General features: G+C 44.9%; 2 protein-coding genes across 2 annotated transcripts in view; one reads left to right on the forward strand and one right to left on the reverse strand.

Moving 5' to 3' along the window:
- Window positions 1–1,891: 1,891 nt before the first annotated feature.
- FUNDC2 (FUN14 domain containing 2) lies at window positions 1,892–21,835 on the reverse strand. Its single transcript, XM_043897876.1, has 5 exons — window positions 21,626–21,835; window positions 16,858–17,008; window positions 10,276–10,351; window positions 6,302–6,433; window positions 1,892–3,584 (listed from the first exon to the last, which is right to left on the reverse strand). The coding sequence occupies exons 1-5, from the start codon at window positions 21,756–21,758 to the stop codon at window positions 3,507–3,509; spliced, it is 570 nt and encodes a 189-aa protein (XP_043753811.1). The 5' UTR covers window positions 21,759–21,835; the 3' UTR covers window positions 1,892–3,506.
- F8 (coagulation factor VIII) overlaps window positions 21,433–23,339 on the forward strand; it is a 150,272-nt gene continuing 148,365 nt past the window's right edge. The window contains exon 1 of the mRNA XM_043897873.1: window positions 21,433–21,735. The gene's annotated coding sequence lies outside the window, so the exon portion shown is untranslated. The remainder of the gene's footprint in view (window positions 21,736–23,339) is intronic.

Raw genomic sequence — 23,339 nt, forward strand, 5'->3', positions numbered from 1 at the left:
AGGACTCAAATTTTGTCTGCAGGGTCCAAAACTGGCCTTAAGGAAGTTTCCCTCAGAGAAGAAACTAAGATCATCATGGAATACCAATGATACTCAGATCTTGCCAATCTATCCCTAAGACAATTTTTAAAATCCAATGGATGGCACTTCCCGAACTACAAAAAAGTAGAAGTTCAAAGTAAGAGCCCAGTCTTTAGTCATGTCCATCTTTTCTGGCAAATGTCAAACAGAAGGATGATGGAGGGGACACTTTGACAATAGTTAAGCATTTTCAAAACCATGAGCACTCACCCCATGTGAGCTAGAGTTATGGAAGTCATTCATCATGTCCTGGGTCCTGGCAGGTGTATTAGGCGGTGCTCTTACCCAGGTGACAGGCCACACATGAGAGTGAATACCCCATTTCGTCCTATTGATGAATGTCCCTGAGGCCGAGTGTCGGGATGTGGGAGCGGACACCTGACCCAGACGGGTGGTGGGAGGGGTCTTATCTGCATGTTATAATCATCACAGTGATGTGCACCACAGTCAGGTTGCTCCAATTTCAGCCATGCTGGCCATGAGGATACAGAGCCTTAGCAAGACTGAAGACACAGGAATCTTATCTGTCAGCCCTGAGCAGGCAGTAGCCAGAAAGTGAACCCTGGACCCCTCTTCCCCTCCTCTGCAAACAGTTCCTCATCCGAGCTGGTCCCAGGGTACCCCAGAGTGGCAGGCAACAGCAGGCACACAAGGGGGCTCAGGGGTGAGGAGTGAAAAGGGAGAAAAGCCGCCAGCTGTCAGAGGTGGCACAGGCCAGGCCAGAGCGGGGAAGCTCTGAGCAATGGGGAGTGGACGCCCAAACCCAAAGGGACTACTGGAAAGGCTTCAAGAGAAGCTGCCATCTCTTCAGCCCCCATCACTAAAAAGAAGGCCCAGCACAGTACTGCCCTGGAGGAAAACACATGCCTCGTTAAACAGGCCTTGCAGTCACGGGCGAACACAGCATCAGTGGGTACAGCTGCCTAGTCCTGGCATGTTTTTGCAGGAAGGGGCGGCAGCTGCCCTAGGGGAAAACCACCTTCACCATCTGAAACCAAGCTGCTGGCAACAAGGCCTCCATTTAGTTCAGCTCAGTTCAGTCACTCAGTCGTGTCCAACTCTTTGTGACCCCATAGACTGCAGCATGCCAGGCCTCCCTGTCCATCACCAACTCCCAGAGCTTGCTCAAGCTCATGTCCATCGAGTCGGTGATGCCATCCCACCATCTCATCCTCTGTCGTCCCCTTCTCCTCCCACCTTCCATCTTTCTCAGCATCAGGGTATTTTCCAATGAATCAGCTCTTCACATCAGGTAGCCAAAGTACTGGAGTTTCAGCTTCAGCCTCAGTCCTTCCAATGAATATTCAGGACTGATGTCCTTTAGGATGGACTGGTTGGATCTCCTTGCAGTCCAAGAGACTCTCAAGAGTCTTCTCCAACACCACAGTTCAAAAGCATCCATTTAGAGGCTCCCCTAAAGGCCTGGGAGGACTCCATTAAGTGCCACCAGCGCTGTGCACCAGAGCCCTGCCACTCTCCAATGTCAGCACCCACTTGGCATGGCTACCGGTGGTGGCCCCGCACAGTAGGCAGAAGGCCAGGCCATTCTCACTGTAGTATGATGAGGGCAACCTGTAATACTGACCTCAACCGTACCAGGGACAACAGGAAAACCAGAGACAGGCCACCCACCCCCACCTGCAACCCAAAGGGGCACAGGGCACTTCAGTTAGCTTTGCAGCCCCCGTATTCCATTGGCGTGGGTGGGGTCACATGAGCCTAATAGTGGATCTATGTATTTATGATTTTTAAGAAGAGTTCTTACCGTTTAAGACACATACCAAAATATAATAAAGGGACACATCTGGTATTTGTTTCAAAGCCACTGATAAAACAACCTGTATTTTGATGATCATTATAGGTGGGTGGTGGGTCCATGGGGGTCACTGTACTTTCATATATATTTGAACATTTGTATGTTTACATATGTCTGAGCATAAGAAAAAGTGAAAAATTTTTGAGTTCTTATACAAAAATATAGGACAATGTGGCTCACACCATTATGATTTGTATATAATCCACATGTTACAAGCAAAACTACTTAATGTTGCCTTAAAATATTACAATAAGGAGAAAAATGCAAACGGATGAATTCTAAAAAATTCCACACATCTGCTAGTAGCTACAATTTCCAAATTCAAGTTAAAAGGCAAACATTTTAAAAGGAGGGCACTGAAAACATACATTTTGCAAGGGATCACCTACAAGTTTAAGAATTCCAAGTTTTCAGCATTCTCAGAACTTGTCAAGTCTCAAAAATCCTGATCACTCCATTTTCCACATACTTTTCTATGACCTCATTACTCATATATTCAACAGACTGAGTATCTACTAAGTGCTTGACTCCATGTATACAATGGTGAAAACACAGCCTTGCCTTTCTGCACTGGATATTCCAGATATGGTAAAAGGCCATTACAGAAAAATGACTTGTTTCTAAGGATGGGTGTGTGTATAAACTTGAATTCTAAAGATAAGTTCAAAGAATTGGGGTCATCATGAGACAGTAGATACCTTTGATGCTACTGTTCTAAACTTTTAATGCTTGGAAATGCCACCATTTTAAAACTCTGGATAAAGAAATAGAATTGACACAGAGGAGCTACTGGTTACCCCTGACGTTTTGACCGGAAGTAAACAAAAGTTCAAAGCTTTAAACCCTTTCTATTAAATAAACACCCAAGAGCTTCTTCCCTCTTACACCTAAAGTCACTTATTTTACCATCAACAAACCTTTGGAAACAGCCACTACCCTGTGTAGTGTAAACATCCCTAGATAATATCTGAATGCCTTTAAATGATTCACTAAGTCTGACCATCCTAAATGTTATCAACTGCTTGGTTTCCCCAAAGGCCTTCCCACCAAACACAGCTTCAGCTCATCGTATGTCACTTTAGGACAAGGTCATTCCATATTCGGATTTTTCAACTGTCGCACACTAAGAGTAGTTCTCTTTCTGTAATCTCAAATATACTAAAACAGAAAGTAGACACCACAATTGCAAAATCTTTCATGCTTAAAGGCCAGTGTATTCAGTTCCTTTCCATGCAAAACTTAATGAGGTATCTTATATGCTTGCGATGTCTTTTCCAAATCAAGTGTGAGGCAACCTTTGAAGATCCACTTGGCGTTGTCATCTTGTCCTATGTTCTGATAAGTATCTTACGCGAGAAAGGAATATACTTGCTGACCTACAGATTAGTCCTGGGGGAGTGTGCTAGATAAGTGCTAACGTCTACAGTCTCTTCCATTGCCGTCAAGCTCACAGTGGGGCCGTTCCCAACTTGAATCACCAGATGCCTACAGAAGCCACTCAGATACGCCATGGCAGGGAGGAGGAAGAGGAGGAGTTTGCTGTCCTAGGGTGGAGGGAAGAGGCTGCTGGTTGGCAAAGCTAGGACTAATGGTGGTGAAGTCATCCCCTCTAGGACGCCATGCCCAGCAGAAAGCCTCCGAAAAAGCCACCAGTCACTAGAACGTTCTTCTTCACAAACGACACCACCTAGGAACAGAAGACAGCACAGTGGATTACTCAGCTGAGAATGCTGTTATCAGGGAGGACGAGGATCTGAAGGCAAGCTGACGGGTCTTAGGCTAAGCTGCTGGCAGAGGTCTCTCCTCCCAACCTGTCCACACGTTCCTCCCACCCACGATCTGCCGGGTCTAGCCAGACACCCTCCTCTGAAATTGGATTTTTTCTCCAATTCCCACAGCTTCCTGCCTCCGGTGAGAGGTCCCGCCTGTTTTGAGACTCGGAGCCCTACGGCTCCCGCACATGTCCATGACTGACCTCCATCCCAGACCGCACTTGGCTGAGCAGGGCGGATAGACACCCTCTTCTCCCATGTGCAAACACCACCTTAGAAAAGTGTTCACCGAGAACACACCCTGCAGCCTGGCTTACTTATTTCCTGAATCTAAGTACCCCCTCCCTGGCCCCCTTATTAGAGGCACTGTCTCTTGCCATCTGCCCTGGGGTGGGGGGTGGGGATGAAAACAGTCATACCATTTTATGAAATACCTGTGTGCATTCATGCTCTTTACTAATGAACCTCAACTTGCTACACCTTGGCTCTCAACCCCACCATCCAACTGCAACTGTTCACATCAAAATCCCTGATGGCCTCCTGGTTGCTACACACTGACCCCAAATATGAAAATGGGCTCACTGCAAGAACAGCCACCCTCCCTTGGAAGAGGAAAGCAAAAACTCAGGGAATGAATGAACCAATTCCAAACCTTCTGGTTAGTTTACAAGTGTTCGCTGTTAAGTCACCAGGAGGTTCTAATCAAACATGAACAATATTATTTTTTATTGTATACATTCCTGTATCATTAAAGAAGCTTTTGATAACCATGCATTATTTTTGTACATGTCTGAATAAAAAAATAATTTAGAAGTGAAAAAAGTGCAACTTTCATAACCTTGAGCTTGAGGGGGATGGAAGGGGGAAGGACTATCTAAGTATGTGAACCCCCACAAAGGCCACGTGCCACTCTGGGCAATGGATAGCTTCGTTGTTTTCATTTGTTTTTCCATTTTACTGAAGTATAGGTTTTCTACAATGTTTGGCAAAGTTAGACACAGCAAAGTTACTCAGTTGTGCACATATATTCTTTTTTAAAATATTCTTTCCCATTACGGTTTATCCCAGGAGACTGGATGCAATTCCCTGTGCTATACCATAGGCCTGAGCAGGTACCCATTCGATACAGTTTTTAATAATCTGTAGCTGCTAATCCCACACTCCCCTTCCCTCCCCCATTAATCTGTTCTCTCTGGAAATCTGTCTCTATTTCATACAGATATTCCTTTGTGTCATATTTCAGATTCCACTGATAAGTGCTATCATAGGGGATTTTTCTCTTTCTGACTTACTTCCCTCAGTATGATCAGAGTGGCTGTAAAACATATGTCCTCATCTTCCTCACTTCCTGACAAGAACTAGTTCAAGGGATGACCAACCCACGTATGTGCCTGCATCCCCAATAAAGCTTACCAAACCTTCTACTGGTCCTTGTAGGTTTACCCTTTGAAATTTTTCTCTTTCTGACTTACCTCCCTCAGTATGATCATCTCCAGGTCCATCCGTGTAGCTGCAAATGGCCAAATGTCATTATCTTTTATATCTGAGTATAATGGACAGCTTTGGCCAAGCACTTACCACCACACAGAGCTGTCTGTTCAGTATTTTCATATTCTGCTAAGTCATCTATGCCTTGTCTAACTACTTTCCAACTTGCAAACATTTGCTGATGTGTTCCTGGTCACTTGGGTCCTTGCAGAATTAATCAGGCACCTTGATCCTGGTCTACTTCCTCCAGTTAAGTGCCTTTACTTTATTTGGGGTATTTGAGAACTTTCTAAAGATCATAAAGACCTAACAAAATATAATACATCTTCCAAAATAGACAGTCTTCTCCTGTCCCTCCAGTATCAGCCAATATAATCTGACCTGATTTTGTACGCAGATCAGGGATTAGCAAACTACAGCCCAAGGGCCAAATTTTATTTTAAATAAAATTTCAATGCAACACAGACACACCCACCTGCCTACCCATCGTCTCTGGCTATTTTCACGCTACACCCTGGAATTCAATAGTTGTGACAGAGACCACGCAGCATACAGAGCTGACAATATGTATCATCTGACCCTTTACAAAAAAAGCTTACCAACCCCTGGGCTACATATTCTGGACACTTCAGAGATGGGTATGGACCCAAAAATATGACTCAAAATGATCAGAAAGGTCAAGTTGCTCAATCGAGTCTGACTCTTTGGGACCCCATGGACTGTAGCCTACCAGGCACCTCTGTCCATGGAATTTTCCAGCCAAGAGTACTGAAGTGGGTTGCCATTTCTTCTCGAGGGGATCTTCCCAACCCAGGGATCAAAACCAGGTCTCCTGCACTGTAGGCAGATGCTTTACCATCTGAACCAACAGGGAAGCCCATCAAAATGATCAGAGTGGCTGTAAAACATACGTCCTCACTTCCTGACAAGAACTAGTTCAAGGGATGATCAACCCACGTGTGTGCCTGCATCCCCAATAAAAGTCACCAAACCTTCTACTGGTCCTTGTAGGTTTATCCTTTGAAAATGCCTCTGAGGTAAAGATAATCCATCCCAGGCTGACATATGGGTATGTCGTCTCCATTTTTGTACAGACAAAGTTGTCTACACCCTTAGGCTGCACAGAAACAAAATGAAGTCTCACCTCCTCTGCTTTGCTCTTGACCTCTGTAGGTATCTGGTTGCTCTTGCGGATCTTCAGCTGTTCTTTGGCCTTTTTCATGTCCTTCTCTACACGCTGCCAGTCCACTTTGATGTAGCCAGTATGGTTTGCAAGCTTTAGTGTCAAAAATGACCACAAAAGAGGAGAAACACAGGCTGGTTATTTCTCTTGTTCAGAATAAATTACTAAAATCCTTTATCAAAAACCCTTCTGAGTTTCTATTTTTTCAAGACATATGCCATCCAGGTTTTGGTACGACCATGATATTCACTCCACAGCTCCTCATCATCCGTCCAATGTGCAAGGCCCAATGCCTGGCACCAGAAATCAACAGATAGGCCTTCAATGACTACTGGCAATTCTTTTACCTTAACTCTTACCCATCTCGATGAAGTTTTAAGTTAGCTTAAAAAATACAATGGTAAATGAAAATCAGAACTGTAAGTAGAGAGATAAGGTAAAGAAACCTTAAAGCCAACATAAACTAGACTTTCTTGACCACTTGAACAGAGCAAGGCTGTCAGGTAGTAATCACTTCTGCTCAGAAATCTTCTAGAACCTGGCCCCACAGAGACTCCTCATGAGTGATTTCTTTTAAGTGGCACAGAGAGAAGCCATTCAAATATACCTACAGAAGATGACTACTTCCCTCACTCAAGACAGGCACACACACAGACTCAGTGGGAAGTATTTCATCACTAACGTGAGAACAGGATAAAACTGATTCAGGCATGACTTTTCCTGATGGACTAGTGTTACCCAGGGAACAAAAAGACAGCCAACCCTCCAAACATAACACTTCTCTCCTTCCAATTTTGGATATGATGAATTGTACCTCTCTGGATAGCTTAAAATATCTGAAACTGAAATTCTTCTCCACTGTCTAGTCTTCTCCTGCACTGTTGCTCGCCCTCAAGTCTTTTAGTTAATGGCACCCGCCAACTAATCCGTCACCCAAACCAGGCTGGAGGAAGTATTTGCAGTACCCGTCAATAAAAAAAAAATTAATACTGATAAAAAGTAAGATTCTTTTAGAGATCAGTAAGGAAGAAAACCCACTTGAAAAACAGAGAAAAGGCAACTCACAGAAAACAGTGGCCAACATAAGGGAGAAGTTCAACTTCGTAAGTAATTAAGGAAATTAACATTACAGTTAACAAGGTACCATAACTTTTTATCAGATTGGAGATAGATAAACTACTGAAAATACAGTGCTGGGAAGGAGATAGGGAATGGACATTCCCTGCCACACTCTTCCTGAGAGGGTTAACCAGCAGCCTTGTAAGAGAGTGGTTTGGCTATATCCAGATGTAAGAGGCATCCAGGTGAGAAAGGAAAAAAAAAACTGTCACTAATTGTTGACATGTTTCTCTATATAATTTCAAAGAATCCAACAAAACCCCACAATTTTTACACCCCCAAAAGTGAATGTAGCCAGGATCTACACTATAAGATGAACACACAAAATCAACTGCATTAGCAATGTTAGTTAATGTTAGCAATGTGAACTGGAAATGGGAAATAAAATTTAAGATTTTACAAGAGTTGCAAAATAACTGAATACTAGGTGCAAATCTACACAAAAATCATACAGGATATCTCTACGCTAAAAATGACAAAATGTTGAAGAAAGAACTCAAAGACGACCAAAATAAATGGAGGAGCAGGCCATATACACAGAATGGAAAACTCAACATAGAAGTGATCAGGCCAATGAAAGAAAGTCAAAGTCGCTCAGTCGTGTCCAACTTCTGCGACCCCATAGACCATAAAGTCCATGGAATTCTCCAGGCCAGAATACTGGAGTGGGTAACCATTCCCTTCTGCAGGGGATCTTCCCGACCCAGGGATCAAACCCAGGTCTCCCTCATTGCAGGTGGATTCTTTGCCAACTGAGCTACCAGGGAAGCCCCAGATTAGGCCAGAGTTACTGCAAACCCAACCCCAGCAAGCTATTTTAAAGCTATCTATCTAAAAAAATAAATAAATAAATAAAGCTATCTAAACAAGCTGCTTCTCAATCTGTATGAGAAGACAAAGAAATTAGAACAGCCAAATCACACTACCTGATTTCACAGCAATCAAGACAGTGTGATATTGGAGAAGACACACAGAAGAGATGGACACAGAGATTAATAGGCCAGAATAAAAAGAACAGAAACAGAAAACACAATCAAAAAACAGGCAAAAGACCTGAATAGATACTTCACCAAAAAGGAGCTCTGGACAGCAGATAAACACATGAGATGATGTCCAACATCAGGAGTTGTATCATTCTGAGTCCAATCAAGAGAGCTTTAGGACTAAGGGTGAGTGGTTGAGCAAAGGCAAAAGAGCAAGGCAAGCTCTTATAAGGAATAAAACTGAGCCATAGATGGACAAGATTTATACGGAAAAAAAATAATAAAATTCTAGGCAAAGATGCTACAGAAGACCAAAAGAAATGGAGAGACAGTCTGTGTTCACAGCTAGATGATACAGTCTCATAAAAGATTTTAATCCCCCCCCCCAATTTATTTATATGGTTCCCATGCAATTCCAATCAAAACAAACAAAATCTCTGAAAGGAATTCACAAGCCTGTCCTAACATTTAAATGGGAGAAGCGAAGGTACAGAGGCCGCCACAATGACCCTGAAGAATAGGTGCAGGAACCCGTCTCGCCAACTATCAAGGACCAGCAAAGCAGACAGTCCAATCCACCCACAGATGAATTCGCACGTATGATAGAGGCAGTGGTACAAATACTGGGAAAAGGAAGACATTCGCAAAAGGTGGCTAGGAGAGTCATCCAGAGACAAGAGAGGAACCTGGATCCTTATGTCAAACGACAAGCCCTGTTCTCCCAACACTGTGACTACACCCTGGTGACGGACCCCCATGTCCCACCTGCCACACGGTCCGTGATCACCCAGGAAAGATAACGACAAGCCCCTCCTCACTCCTTCCTGTTTCCTTCTGGGTTGTCATCATCCTTCCTTCCTCTCACCCCTTTTGACACCAGGACAGTGACAGCTGAATCCCTGTGCACCCTGACCCATCGGGAAAAGTCACTCGAATTGTGACTCTCACATGGGACTACCCTTCTAAAATGGGACCCCAGCACAAGTCTACGAACTATGGCTCCTACAGAGCAGGCATTCGCCAGCTCAGCTGCACCTCAGAAGCTGGAAAATATTCCAATAGACCAGCCTGCCAGTGCTGGGCTGAATCGCTCAGTCCCGTCCGACTCTTTGCAACCCCATGGACTGCGGCCCACCAGGCTCCACTGTCCATGAGGGTTCTCCAGGCCAGAACACTGGAGTGGGTTGCCCTGCCATCCTCCAGGAGATCTTCTCGACCCAGGAATTGAACCCAGGTCTCCCACACTGCAGGCAGATACTTTACCAGCTGAGCTACCAGGGAAGCCCACAAGCTCTGAAATCAGATGGAGGTTGGCAGGCCAGGCCCCAAGCCTTGGTGTTGTATCAAACGCCCAGGTGATTCCAATGTGGAGTCAGGTTTGCAAACCAAGTAGACAGGGGTGGCCTCAGGGAACCAGTAGGCAGTTGTTCAAATATAAACTCCAGGCCAAGGGACAGCACAGACCATCTGACCGTAAGGTCATTTAGCCCTCATGTCTCACCAGCTTAGTGTCTAAGAATAAGTCAGATCACAGGGCGCTTGCATCACACTGGGGATTTTTGAAACCACACCTGCTTCATCTTTCAAGCAGTCTTAAAAACCCTGGAAGGGAGAGATGATAAGGAATACATACGCATGTTCCCATGTTATAAATGACAAAAGAATCCATCTCATGATACTTGATGAAGTTTGACTCAAAAGGTCATCAGCCTTTCAAAAAGTACGTGAAACCATTCAGTGTCACAGAGCCAGGGCTAGATTGCACCTCCCCCGGCTATATTCCGAATGGGCAAGGGGAACAGCCAAGCATCCAGGAACATTTCCCGTACAGACCTGAAGCAGAAAAAATCCACCTCCCACAGCCGTTGCAGCCAGTTTTCCAACCTTCTGGAATATGAAACCCGTGCACCTACAAAAACCAAAGGAACCAGCTGTCAGAGAAGCACACACGTGGACTTCTGACAACATTCATGTCTTACCTTGGGACAATCCGGCCAACTTCCTGCTACATAGGACATATAGTCAGTCCCCTCCAGAGGGAGGAAACGGCAGAGACTTGGAACTCAGAAAGACCCAGACTGAGATCTTGGCTCTACCTACTTTGTTCTGTGGTCTTGAGCAAATCCCTTTATTTCTTTTGTGACAGTTTTTTATTTTAATTGGAGGCTAATTACTTAATATTGGAGTGTTTTTTGCCATATATTGATATGAATCAGCCATGGGTGTACATGTGTTCCCCATCCTGAGCCCCCCACCCACTTCCCTCCCCATCCCATCCCTCTGGGTCATCCCAGTGCACCAGCCCCGAGCACCCTGTCTCATGCATCGCACCTGGACTGGCGATCTATTTCACCTATGGTAATATACATGTTTCAATGATATTCTCTCAAATCATCCCACCCTCGCCTTCTCCCACAGAGTCCAAAAGACTGTTCTTTACATCTGTCTCTTTTGCTTCTCACATATAGGGTCATCATTACCATCTTTCTAAATTATGTGTGTGTGTGTGTGTGTGTGTTAATATACCATACTGGTGTTTTTCTTTCTGACTTCACTCTGTATAATAGGCTCCAGTTTCATCCACTTCATTAGAACTGATTCAAAGGCATTCTTTTTAATGGCTGAGTAATATTCCATTGTGTATATGTACCAGAACTTTCTTATCCATTCATCTGCTGATGGACATCTAGGTTGCTTCCATGACCTGCCTATTATCCCTTGAAACGCCCAACCTGCATTTCTCAGAGAACTCTGGCGATGTGGTGGAGAATGGATTAGAAAAACGGAGGAGACATGCCCGGGGTCTGCACTAAGGCCATGTGGTGGAGGGAAGAAAAACATGACTGTGTTTGAGCCTAGAGGACTCACATCGGAAATGGGACAGGATTCTGCCTCGAATGATGAAGCAGACAGCTGTGGTGTGTATTTATTTCTGCATTTGGCCTTCGCTGCAGCATGTGAGTCGTGGCATGTGAACTCAGTTGCTCCATGTGGGATGTACTCACCTGACCAGGGATCACAGAGTCTCGGCCACTGGCCCACCAGGGTAGGCCCTTTTCTTTTCATCTTTAAAATTATTTCTGGAGAATAAAGTATAGGACATGTGTGGAATTTGGTAAAGCAGTCTGTCAATGTGTCCCAGAGCCAGAATCAATTATATGAGGAATAAAAAAAGATATCCAGCACCCAGTAAGGTAAAATGCACAATAGAAAGTGAAAGTGAAGTCGTTCAGTCATGTCTGACTCTTTGCAACCCCACGGACTGTGGCCTACCAGGCCCCTCGATTTATGGGATTTTCCAGGCAAGAATACTGGAGTGGGTTGCTGTTTCCTTCTCCAGGGGATCTTCCTGACCCAGGGATCAAACCTGGGTCTCCCGCATTGTAGGCAGACGCTTTACCGTCTGAGCTACCAGGAAAGCCCTGCTATCCAATTAAAATTACCAGGCGTGTGGAGCAGGAAAAAAGGCCCATAATGAGGAAAAAAATAACTCAGCTGAAAGCAAGCTAAAAGTGGCACCAAAGATACAACACGGACAAAAAGAGCAGTTACTCTGACTGTAATTCATGTGTTCAAGAAGCTAGAGGAAAGGCTGTATATAATAGGTAGGGACAAGGAACATATTTTGCCAAGATGAAAATCAAACTTCTAGAGGTGAAAACTATAGTGTCTGAGATAAACACTATGCTTGATCGAATTGCCGTTTAGATCAATGTAGAAAAAAGATCAGTAAATGTGACATAACAATAAACACTATCAATATGAAACAGAAAAATACATGAACATGCCTGTAATGCTGAACTACAGTTATACATTGGAGAAAGCTGGAGGATGGGCTCTCTCTGGGTTATTTTTAACAAGCACCCATGAAGCTACAGTTATTTCAAAATAAAAACTTTTTAAAAACTTAAGTGTCAGTGAACCACAGGAAAATTTCAAGCAGTGTAATATCTGTCTTATTTGGAATTGTTGAAGGATAGAAAAATATTTGAGTAAATAATGAGGAAAAAAAAATAATGAGGAAAATGTTCTAGTTTATATCCAGTAAAAATATCTTGCAAAAAACAAAGATGAAGACCTTTCTCAGATACATAAAATCTGAAAAACAAATCATCACTAGCAGACCAAAAGAACAAAGAATACTAAAAAGAAATCTTTCAGGCAGAGGAAAATGATACCAGCTAGAAATGCAGATACACACAAAAGCATGAGGAGCAAAAGAAACTGGGAGAGTAAATTGCAAGGTTTCATTTTCATTATTTAAAAATATGTGGTGGTTTAGTCACAAGTCGTGTCCAACTCTTGCGACCCCAGAGACCCTGCCAGGCTCCTGTTTAAAAATGTAAGAATTAAATATTCAATGAAAAATAATAAGAATGCATTATAGATTAATAACATATAAATGTTAAATGTATGACAATAAAAAAAATAAATGTATGACAATGAAAATCAAGGGTAAAGGAGTTAAATGGAAGTATATTGTTATAAGAGCACCACAGTCTATGTGAACTGGTATTTCTCTTGATGACAGACTCTGATAAATAGAAGATACATCCTATAAACCCTAAAGCAACCACGAAAATTACACAATGAAGAGACATAGCTAATAAACCAAGAAAGGGCATAAACAGAATTACAGGCTTCCCTGGTGGCTCAGCTGATAATGAATCTGCCTGTGATGTGGGACACCTGGATTTGATCCCTGGGTTGGGAAGATCCCCTAGAGAAGGGAAAGGCTACCCACTCCAGTATTCTGGCCTGGAGAATTCCAGGGACTATAAGTCCCTGGGGTAGCAAAGACTGAGCCACTTTCAGTTTAACTTTTCATGTGACTCAGCAGCAGCAGCAGAACTAAGCACAAAGAAAACTGGACTTCATCAAAACTAAAAATTTTGTCCATTAAAGGACATTATCGCACTTCCTTGGAGGTCCCATGGTAAATGTCCAATGCAGGTGATATGGGTTCAATCCCTGATCCAGGAAGATTCCAGATGGCACAAGGCAACCAAGCCTCTGTGCCCAGAGCCTGGGAACTGCAACTAGAGAAAGCCCACACACAGCAACAGAGATCTAGTACAGCCAATTCAATAAATCAAATTTTCTAGAAAGGACTTTATCCAGAAAGTAGAAAGACAACTTAATAGAATAAAATGTTTTCATTCAGGTCTGCTGCTGCTGCTAAGTCACTTCAGTCATGTCCGACTCTGTGCGACCCCATAGACAGCAGCCCACCAGGCTCCCCTGTCCCTGGGATTCTCCGGGCAAGAACACTGGAGTGGGTTGCCATTTCCTTCTCCAATGTGTGAAAGTGAAGTCACTCAGTCATGTCCAACTCTTAGCGACCCCATGGAATGCAGCCCTGGCAAGAGTCAAATATCCCAAGCAAAGAATTCTTACAACTGAAGAACAGAAAGACAAAACAACTCCATTTCTCCAGATCAGAGGCAGAGATGGCCAACACACACATGGAAAGATGCTCAATATCAGTAGTCACCATGTCAGACCCAGATCACGCTAAGATGGCTATAACCATTTTTTTTTACTTGAGAAAACAGTGTTGGTGAGATGTAGCTGTAACAAGGAAAGCAGTCCCAATGCACACTGCAACATGAATGAATATCAAAAACATGCTCTCAGGGAAAGCCAGACACAGAAGGTCACACAGTGTATGATTTGATTTATTTTAAACCTAGAGAGAGGCCATGGTTACACAAAGCTGTGAATGGACTAAATGCCACTGAATTGTACACTCTAAAAGGTCAGTTTTCTTTTGGGTGAATTTCACCTTAATTAAAAAACATATATATGGGTATACACAGTATACCTATGTTTATTACACACACACACCTGATCCAAAAGAAAAGAATACCATGATGATAAATTTAAACCTGATAATAAGGAAAATAAACTTAAATGTAAACAGCCTGTGTGTTAGTCACTCCCTATGGACTGTAGCCCACCAGGCTCCTCTGTCCATGGGATTCTTCAGGCCAAGAATACTGGAGTGGGTTGCCATTTCCTTTGCGAGAAACCATCTAAGAACTCTAATTAAAATGAACAGATTGTCAAAGTGGAATGAAAAAAGGAAGACCCACCTACATGCTGTCTACAAGAAACCTGTTTTAAACATACAGACTCCACTTTCCTGAACCTTGCCCCACATGGCTCTTCCCTTGGTTGATTTTAATCTGTATCCTTTTGTGGTAAAAAATTGTACCCATGAATAAACCAGCTCTCGGTGAGTTCTGTGGATCCTCCAAGGCAATTGTCAAACATGAGAGTAGTCTTAGGGACCCCCAACTCTTCAAACCAGTGACTCTGGCAAGGCTGCAGGGTGCAGGATCAATATACAAAAAGCAATTGCATTTCTGTAATATAAGTGATGAACCACGATTCATAGCAACATATACAAAAGTTAATCAAAACAGATCACCGAACTAAATGAAAAATCCAAACCTATATATCATATAGAAGAAAACACAGAAGAAACTTCTGGTGACCCTGGATTAGGTAAATATTCTCAGACATGACACCAAAAGCCACAGCTATAAAAGAAATAATTGATAAGTGGTATTTCAAGATTAAGATCTTCTGTTCTTTGAAACATACTGTCAAAATAATAAAAAGCTATAAAGTAGAAGAATATACTTGCAAATCATGTATCTAAGACTTGCATCCAGAATATAAAGAAATCTCACCACCCAGTAGTGAGAAAAAATCAACTCCCCAATAAAAACATGTAGAAAATATCTAAGCATACCTCACCAAAAACAGATGGGATAGTAAAAACAAGCCCATGAAAAAAATATTCAACATCATTATTCATCAGAAAAATGTAAATTAAAAGTACAATGAGATATCACTTCACAGCCACTAGGATAGTTGTAATAAAAAACATATTATGCCAGAAATAGACTGAAAGACATAGAGAACAAACCAGTGTTTACCAGTGACAGAAGAAAGTGGGAAGGGACAAGATAGGGCTAGGGGATTAGAACTGCTGCTGCTGTTCAACTTGATAAGCAACCAGGATATATTGTATAGCACAGGGAAAACAGAGCCATTATCTTGTCAGAATTCTTACATTATCTTGTAAGAATGGAGTTTAACCAGCAGAAATACTGAATCACTACACTGTGCATCTGAAAGTAATACAATATTGTAAATCAAGCACACTTAACAAAAAAGACATTATGCCAAGTGTTAGGATTTGGAGAAACTGGAACCCTAATACACTGCTGGGGGAGACGTAAGACAGTACTTTAGAAAACTGTGTGACAGAGTCTTAAAAAGTTAAGACATTCACCTACTGTGACTCAACCATACTTTTTCAAGGTATTTACCCACAAGAAATGGAAAGCATAAGGTCATACAAAGATGGGTATACAAACGTGAACAGCAGTTTTAGCCCCAAAGTGCAAACAAACCAGTATCATCAAAGGGGAATGGATGAACTATTTTATCCATACAGTGGACTAGTACTCAGTAATAAAAGGGAATGAACTAGTGATACACACAACAGCACAGCTGAACCTTGAAATTAGTATGCTCAGGGAAAGAAGCCAGATTTAAAAAAAAAAGAATACACACTGCATAATTCCATTCACATACAATTCTAGAAGATGGCAAGTGATCTATAGTGATTCAAAGCACTAACTATGTGGTCCTGGACAAGTACACCTTTCCAGGTCTTGTGAAGTGAAAGTCACTCAGTCATGTCTGACTCTTTGCGACCCCATGGACTTATACAGTCCATGGAATTCTCCAGGCCAGAATACTGGAGTGGGTAGCCTTTCCCTTCTCCAGGGGATCTTCCCAACCCAGGGATTGAACCCAGGTCTCCCACACTACAGGCAGATTCTTTCCCAGCTGAGCCACCAGGGAAGCCCAAGAACACTGGAGTGGGTAGCTTATCCCTTCTCCAGGGGATCTTCCCAACCCAGGAATCAGCAGGCGGCTTCTTTACCAACTGAGCTCTCAGGGAAGCCCCCTTTCTATGCCTTAGTTTCTATGAAATGATGATAGATCATAGCAATACCCACTTCAGAGTTTTTGTGAGCAGGAAATGCGGGATCTATATCCTTAAAATTGCACCTGGCAAGTAGTGAATACTATGTGTAACCATTAAATAGCACTTGACCATTATGTGTAGATGTATACAACACGTGAGGTGATCAATTGCACAAAAGTCAACGTGTTTTCATCAGTTACAGGAGATGGTTTCTATGACCAAAACACTGATCAATTTCACAAAAGTTAACATGTTTTCATTGGTTATAGGAGATGGTTTCTATGACCAAATCACTGATCAATTTCACAAGTTAATGTGTTTTCATTGGTTACAGGAGATGGTTTCTATGACCAAAACACTCATTGTGCCAAAAACAGACACTGGACATCATTTCCATCACTTACCATCCAGTGACACCTCCAATTAACAGCTGGGTTGCCACACTATACTTTTCGGCTGAAGGCCCAGATTCCTGCCCAAACAGCGTGCGCCACCATGGCTGCTTTTTAGCAAGTTCTGCAAGGTCCAGTGACTCAAACTTTCCCTCAAAGTTTCCTACAAGAATTAAGATACTGCATAAGAAAACAGTTACTGTCACAATAAATTACTAACATTCCTACCCTAGATTAAGAGACATTTAAGGAAACAGAGACAGCTTAATAAGAACCTCCAAATATTTACCTGTTTTAAATAGCAAATTCGCTCGGGAATTCTGACCAGCAACTATTGAAAATCAGATGAAAATCAACAAATATCTTGGAGGGGAAAAAAATCTCCACAATTTAGAATGAGTACTTGAATTTCTCCTCTCAAGCTGAAAAACCTCCAAAAGGACCCAGGAAAAACTGGTAGGAGAACTTAATCATGCCTCCTAAATGAAATGGATTTTCTTCAGTTGTCTCTCTTTTTCAGGAGTAACTCGATACTATTTAGTAGCTCAACAAATTCACAAACTCTCCGTATTAAGTGGCTGGCCACTGAAGAGAACTGTTACTATTGACCAGGCAATGTGCTCAGAAATAAACAGGTATAAGTAAACCCAAAGAACAAAGCAGGTACAGAACAAAGTACAATTTGTTAACCCCATTTTATAGTTCAGAAGTGAAGGCTCAGAAGTTAGGTGATCTATGTACCCTCAAAGGGGGAAAAAGTTAAGTTTAATCCCTCTCTCTATAGGAAAATAAATTTCGTGAAAGAGGTACAAGAACTCTACACTGTAAATGACAAAACACTGCAGAGTGGCAATCTCAGGCAGGGGTCTGGGATCATCTATTCCATCCACACATACAGGCTGCATTGCTCAGGGTTAGTTTGGGCTTCCTTACCACCTGGTGGCTAGGGTCAGGGGTGCCTGTCTGAAGAAAGTGAGTAAGACAGTGAGGAAACTCAAGGGCTAGGCAGAAGCTTCATTATCATTTCAAACCTAGCCTCCAAAGCCATGCAGTGTTATTTCCACTTTATTCCGTTGGAGCAGTCACAAACTTCCACTCAAGATTCAAGGGGCAATATAGATAGATCCCAGTACTGCTGAGTGTCAAAGTCACACTGAAAAAAAAAAAAAAAAAAGCATGGGGGAATGCAGAGATATCGCTGATATCACTGAGGAAAACACAATGTGCCACCAGTGACCAAAACAACTGTGGGAGAAAAAAAAAATAAAGCTCAAAGCATTTGAAGACTTCTTACAAAGTTACAGTAACACTGAGGTAACTAATTTCAAGAGTTATACAACTACTCTATTTGCCAGTGCAGAACTGACGTAAGCATAGAAAAACCTACCAATGGAAGAGACTCCAGAGTCTAGAAGTAGACCTACACATATAGTCATTTGATTGTCAGTAACACGGCACGGAAGTTATTTACTAGGGAAAGAAAGTGTTCAACACATTGTGTGAGAACTACTAGGTATCTGTACTAATAAAGACAAAAGGTCACTCCTTGACACAATGCCCAAAATATAATTGAAGAATTAATTCAAGGCGGATCACATATCCCAAGTTAGCAAAACCAAACTACGGACGTTTAAGGAACTGGATTTTCTAGGGCCTGCTGTTGTTCAGTTGCTCAATCCTGTCTGACTCTTTGTGACCCTATGGACTGTAGCACACCAAGCTCTTCTGTCCCATGGGATTTCCCAGGCCAGAATACTGGAATGGGTTGTCATTTCCTTCTACCCAGGGATCGAACCTGCGTCTCCCACGTTAGCAAGCAGATTCTTTACCACTGAGCCCCCTGGGAAGCCCTGTATGGCCTAAGCAGTAGTTAAATGACAATTTTTCTTCTAATGTAACCACAACACATTAATGCTGTGTTGAAAAAGAAAATCTCTCCCTGGGTTAAAGAACATCACTGAAAACAAGCAAGAGTTTTTGAGTTTTGTTTTAATGTCATTTTATCAAGACCCTTAGCTCAAGAGGGGGCTCCAGCCCAAACGGGTCAAATCAGAGACAGTGAGTTCACCCAAAGTCACTCAGTCATTCAACAAACGCTGCCAAGCGCTATGTGGAAAAGTTAGTAGCTTTGCTTACCGATGGGGGCAGAAACGATTACAGGATTGGTGATCATCAGTATGATAAAGACAAATTCCTACTGTCAACATCAAGGTTTCTCACCACAATTTCCTAGGTGCAAACACCTTATTCGCTACACGTTTTAAGTAAATTGAGTGCAGTCTGCTCTGCAGAAACTCCCTTATGGATACCAACACCTTGCAAGTGTTCATCACTCAGTCGTGTCTGAGTCTTTGTGACCCCGTGGTCTGTAGCCCACCAGGCTTCTCTGTCTATGGGATTCTCCAGGCAAGAACACTGGAGTGGGTTGCCATTTCCTTCCCCAGGGGATCTTCCTGACCCAGATATTGAACCCAGGTCTCCCGCATTGCAGGCTGACTCTTTACCAACATCTTAGAGTCACCACAATTCCGTGGTATGCTGGGAAATGTGTAAGGATCGCGATGGGGTGGGGACAGGCTGGTGTGTCGTGCACACCCACAGCCAGGGCGTGACATCACTGAATTGTGACAGCACTGAACGCGGAGCTGGGGTGGGGGCAGACGTGTGTGTGTGTGTCTGTGTGTGTGTGTGTGTGTGTGTATGTGTGTGCAGACTGGTGGGAGGGCAGACTGGTGTGTGTGTGCGTGTCTGTGGGCAGAGTGGTGTATGTGGGGGCAGACTGGTGTGTGTGTGTGTGTGTGTGTGTGTGTGTGTGTGTGTGTGGAGACTGGTGTGGTAGGACAGACGGGTGTGTGTGGGGGGCAGACTGCTGTGTATGTGTGTGTGTACATACTGGTGTGTGTGTGTGAGTGTGTGTGTGTATGTGTGTGCGCACACAGACTGGTGTGGGGGGCAGACTGGTGTGTGTGTTGCACATGCACAACTAGGGTGTGACACAACTGAATTGTGACGCTACTGAATGCGGAGCTGGGGCAGGGGCAGACTGGTGTGTGTGTGTGTGTGTGTGTGTGTGTATGTACAGACTGGTGTGTGTGTGTCTGTGTGTGTCTGTGCGCGTGCACACGTATGCAGACTGGTGGGGGGGCAGACTGGTGTGTGTGTGGAGACTAGTGTGGTGGGATAGATGGGTGTGTGTGGGGGGCAGACTGGTGTGTGTGTGTGGTGGGGGCAGGGGGCAGACTGGTGTGGAGGGGCAGACTAGTGTGTGTGTGTATGTAGGCAGACTGGTGTGTGGGGGGCAGACCTGTGTGTGTGTGTGTGTGTGTGTGTGTGTGTGTGTGTTGCACAGGCACAGTAAGGGCGTGACATCACTGAATTGTGACGGCGCTGAACGCGGAGCTGGGACAGGGGCAGACTAGTGTGTTGGGGGGGAGCAGACTGGTGTGTGGGGGGCAGACTGATGTGTGTGTGTGAACAGACTGGTGTGAGTGTGTGTGTGTGCAGACTGGTGTAGGGGCATAGACTGGTGTGTGGAGTGGGCAGATTGATGTGTGCGTGTGTGTGTGTAAACTGGTGTGAGTGTGTGTCTGTGTGTGTGTACAGACTTGTGTGGAGTGTTAGACTGCTGTGTGTGCGGGGCAGACTGATGTGTGTTGTGTTGCACACCCACAGCCAGGGCGTGACATCACAGAATTGTGACGCTACTGAATGCGGAGCTGGGGCAGGGGCAGACTGGTGTGTGTCTGCCTCTGTGTCTGTCTTGGACACGCACAGCCAGGGCGTGGTGACATCACGGAATTGTGACGGCGCTGAACGCGGAGCTGGGAAGAGGTGCGGGGCTATCTCCACCACATGGACACGACAGCTGTCCATAACCGAAGAGTACACATAACAGTGAAACATGGCAAATAATAAAGAAAGAATGAATAATGAGTCCTTCCACTCTTGTGTTTTAAACAGTATTTCTGTAACCTTGTTTATGTAAGTTTATAAAACTCATTCAAGTATATATGTTTATATGAGTTTTCAGTAATGGCTCTGTGAGACAGTGAAAGTGAAGTTGCTCAGTCGTGTTCGACTCTTTCCGACCCCATGGACTGCAGCCCACCAGGCTCCTCCGTCCATGGATGTTTCCAGGCAAGAGTAACTGGAGCGGGTGGCCATTTCCTTCTCCAGGGGATCTTCCCTACCCAGGGATCGTACCCAGGTCTCCCGCATTGCAGGCAGACGCTTTACCATCTGAAACCCAGTGAGACAGTACTGAACTGAATATTCACAGTGGGACAAGAAGCAGGACTTCAAAAGACTTGGTCCACTGTGTATTTGATTACAGGGACTCCGTTTTTTATTTTTCTGGGACTCCTGATTATGCAGACTACAGAGATGATTTCCAAGAACCGTACCCTATGTCCCCTTTCAAACCCATCAAAGCGCCAGGAGGGGCAGCCCGCACACAGAACGACCCGCCGGAAGTCTCCGGGTTCCCGACCGCTTCTGAGAACACAGACCAAAAGTTGCCTGGCCCAGGCTGCCCGGGAGGGGCCGGAAGGCGGAGGAGCCTGCCCCGCGCCGACCCCCCCCGGAAAAGCTCGGCTCTAGCGCGGCCGCTGACCTTGGCCGGGCCCGGCCCGAGCCTCAGCGCTCTCCCCCGCCCCTGAGCCGAGCGGGCTCCTCGGGGCGGGGAGCGCGGCCTGGCCTGGGAGGCGCGGAGCCCGTCCCCTTCCGGAGCCCGGGAAGGCGGCTCCTCGCGGCGCCACCAGGGGCCCGCGCCCGCCCTTACCTTGACTGGCGGCAGCCATTTCGGCGAGCTCGTCTCGCGATGACACCCGCGGGGCTTCGCCGCGGGAGGACGCGGAGTGGCGCGCCGCCGTCTGCGCGAGCTGGCTTCCGGTACGTGGGGTAGATGTTTCCATTCCCACGGCGGCGGCGGAAGAGGCCAGGCGGGGCGCGGGCTGTCCCCTCCCCTTCTCGGCGCGCTGGAGCGTCACAAAGCCCCGGGGGGCGGGGCTACAAGCGCCGTGGCCCCGCCCCCCGGAGGGCCAGGCCGCGCGTGCGCAGAAAGCCTCTCGCGGCCGCGTTGGCTCCCCACTTCCGGTCCCGCTCGCTGGTCGCTGGGAAGAGGGTTCCTTTCAGTTACCCGCTAAAGGTTACGCGGCGTTTCCCTCGCGAACGCTGCTTCGCTCCTTCCTTTACGAAAAAGTTCAAAGGTGGGCTTGTGGTGGTTATTCATGTCAACACTGACCACGTACTTATCACTGCCCCAGCCCCAAGCGACAATTGTCGCTGTGACTCCGTCCCAGTTCACGGCGACACCGCCTTGCCAGAAACCTTGCTTTTATTCCAATGCTTCCGTCTCGGCCCAAATGGCCCTCAGGGAACAGGCCACCTGCTTTCGTACCATTAAACCTGATCCTCACGGCTGTGACCAGAGATCACGACCCTCCCAGAGAGCACAGAACCCTACCATGGCTCCCTAGAGCCTTCAGTGTACAAGTCACAGGCCCCTTACTGAAATGTAAGCTTCTGACATTTGCGCGTAACGCACGCATGTAAGGCACGCATCCCATGACCATCGGCATTTAAAATTGCGACCTGGTTCATCTCTCCTCCCCCTTCTCATACTTTCCTTTCTTCTGGGGTGCAGTTCTTAGTTCACCTGACATACATAAGGGACCCCTGTCTTAGAGGTATTGCTTAGCGTCTCTAAGTTGATGGTTTTCCCTGCTGTGCACCCGGTGTTTGTGTAGGACTGTGTCTGTTTAGGACAAATGAGCCGTTGTGTGCTCTTTGGCGAACCACTTCACCACTCTGCCCCTTAGATGGTGCACCTGTACTTACTTTGCAGTCTCACTGTGAGGATTAAATCACATAAAGTGTAAAGCATCTGACAGAGTTCAGTTCAGTCGTCTCCGACTCTTTGTGACCCCAATGGACTGCAGCTTTCCAGGCTTCCCTGTCCATCACCAACTCCTGGAGCTTACTCAAATTCATGTCCAAGAGTCGCCAGCGTCACTGCCGTAGTTATCACGCTCTTTTGTAACTAGAGGCTTTCCTGGTGGCTCAGACTGTAAAGAATCTGCCTGCGACACAGGAGACCTGAGTTCGATCCCTAGATCAGGAAGATCCTCTGGCAGAGGTGGCTACACACTCTAGTATTCTTGCCAGGAGAATTCCATGGATCGAGGAGCCTGGCGGGCTACAGTCCATGGGGCCTCAAACTAGTCGGACACAACTAGGCAACTGACCCTCATGGTAACTATGTATCTACTTTTATGTCTACGCTGCTGTGCTATGACTCCCATAAGGCATGAAATGGATTTTATTCATCTCTGAAGCATGGACGTATAGAAAAAGGGTTAGGAGCATGACTTCTGGAGCTAGATTAAATCTTTTTCTCATGCTACAGTTTACAAACTGTGTGACCATGGCCAGAATGCCTAACCTCTTCCTGCTTCAGTTTCATGACCTGTATGATGAAGACAAGAATGCTTGTT

Source organism: Cervus elaphus, chromosome X (assembly GCF_910594005.1).
Source record: "Cervus elaphus chromosome X, mCerEla1.1, whole genome shotgun sequence".
In the NCBI taxonomy this organism is placed as follows: domain Eukaryota; kingdom Metazoa; phylum Chordata; class Mammalia; order Artiodactyla; family Cervidae; genus Cervus; species Cervus elaphus.

What these genes read in the sequence shown, in the direction of transcription:
- FUNDC2 (XM_043897876.1), bottom strand. Translation starts at nt 21,758, where the DNA reads ATGGAAACATCTACCCCACGTACCGGAAGCCAGCTCGCGCAGACGGCG. An exon ending in ATTGGAGGTGTCACTGGATG is followed by an intron (nt 10,352 to 16,857) that starts GTAAGTGATGGA and finishes TGGTTTTTGTAG; the next exon opens with GTGCACGGGTTTCATATTCC. An exon ending in TCAAGAGCAAAGCAGAGGAG is followed by an intron (nt 3,585 to 6,301) that starts GTGAGACTTCAT and finishes TTCTGTTCCTAG; the next exon opens with GTGGTGTCGTTTGTGAAGAA.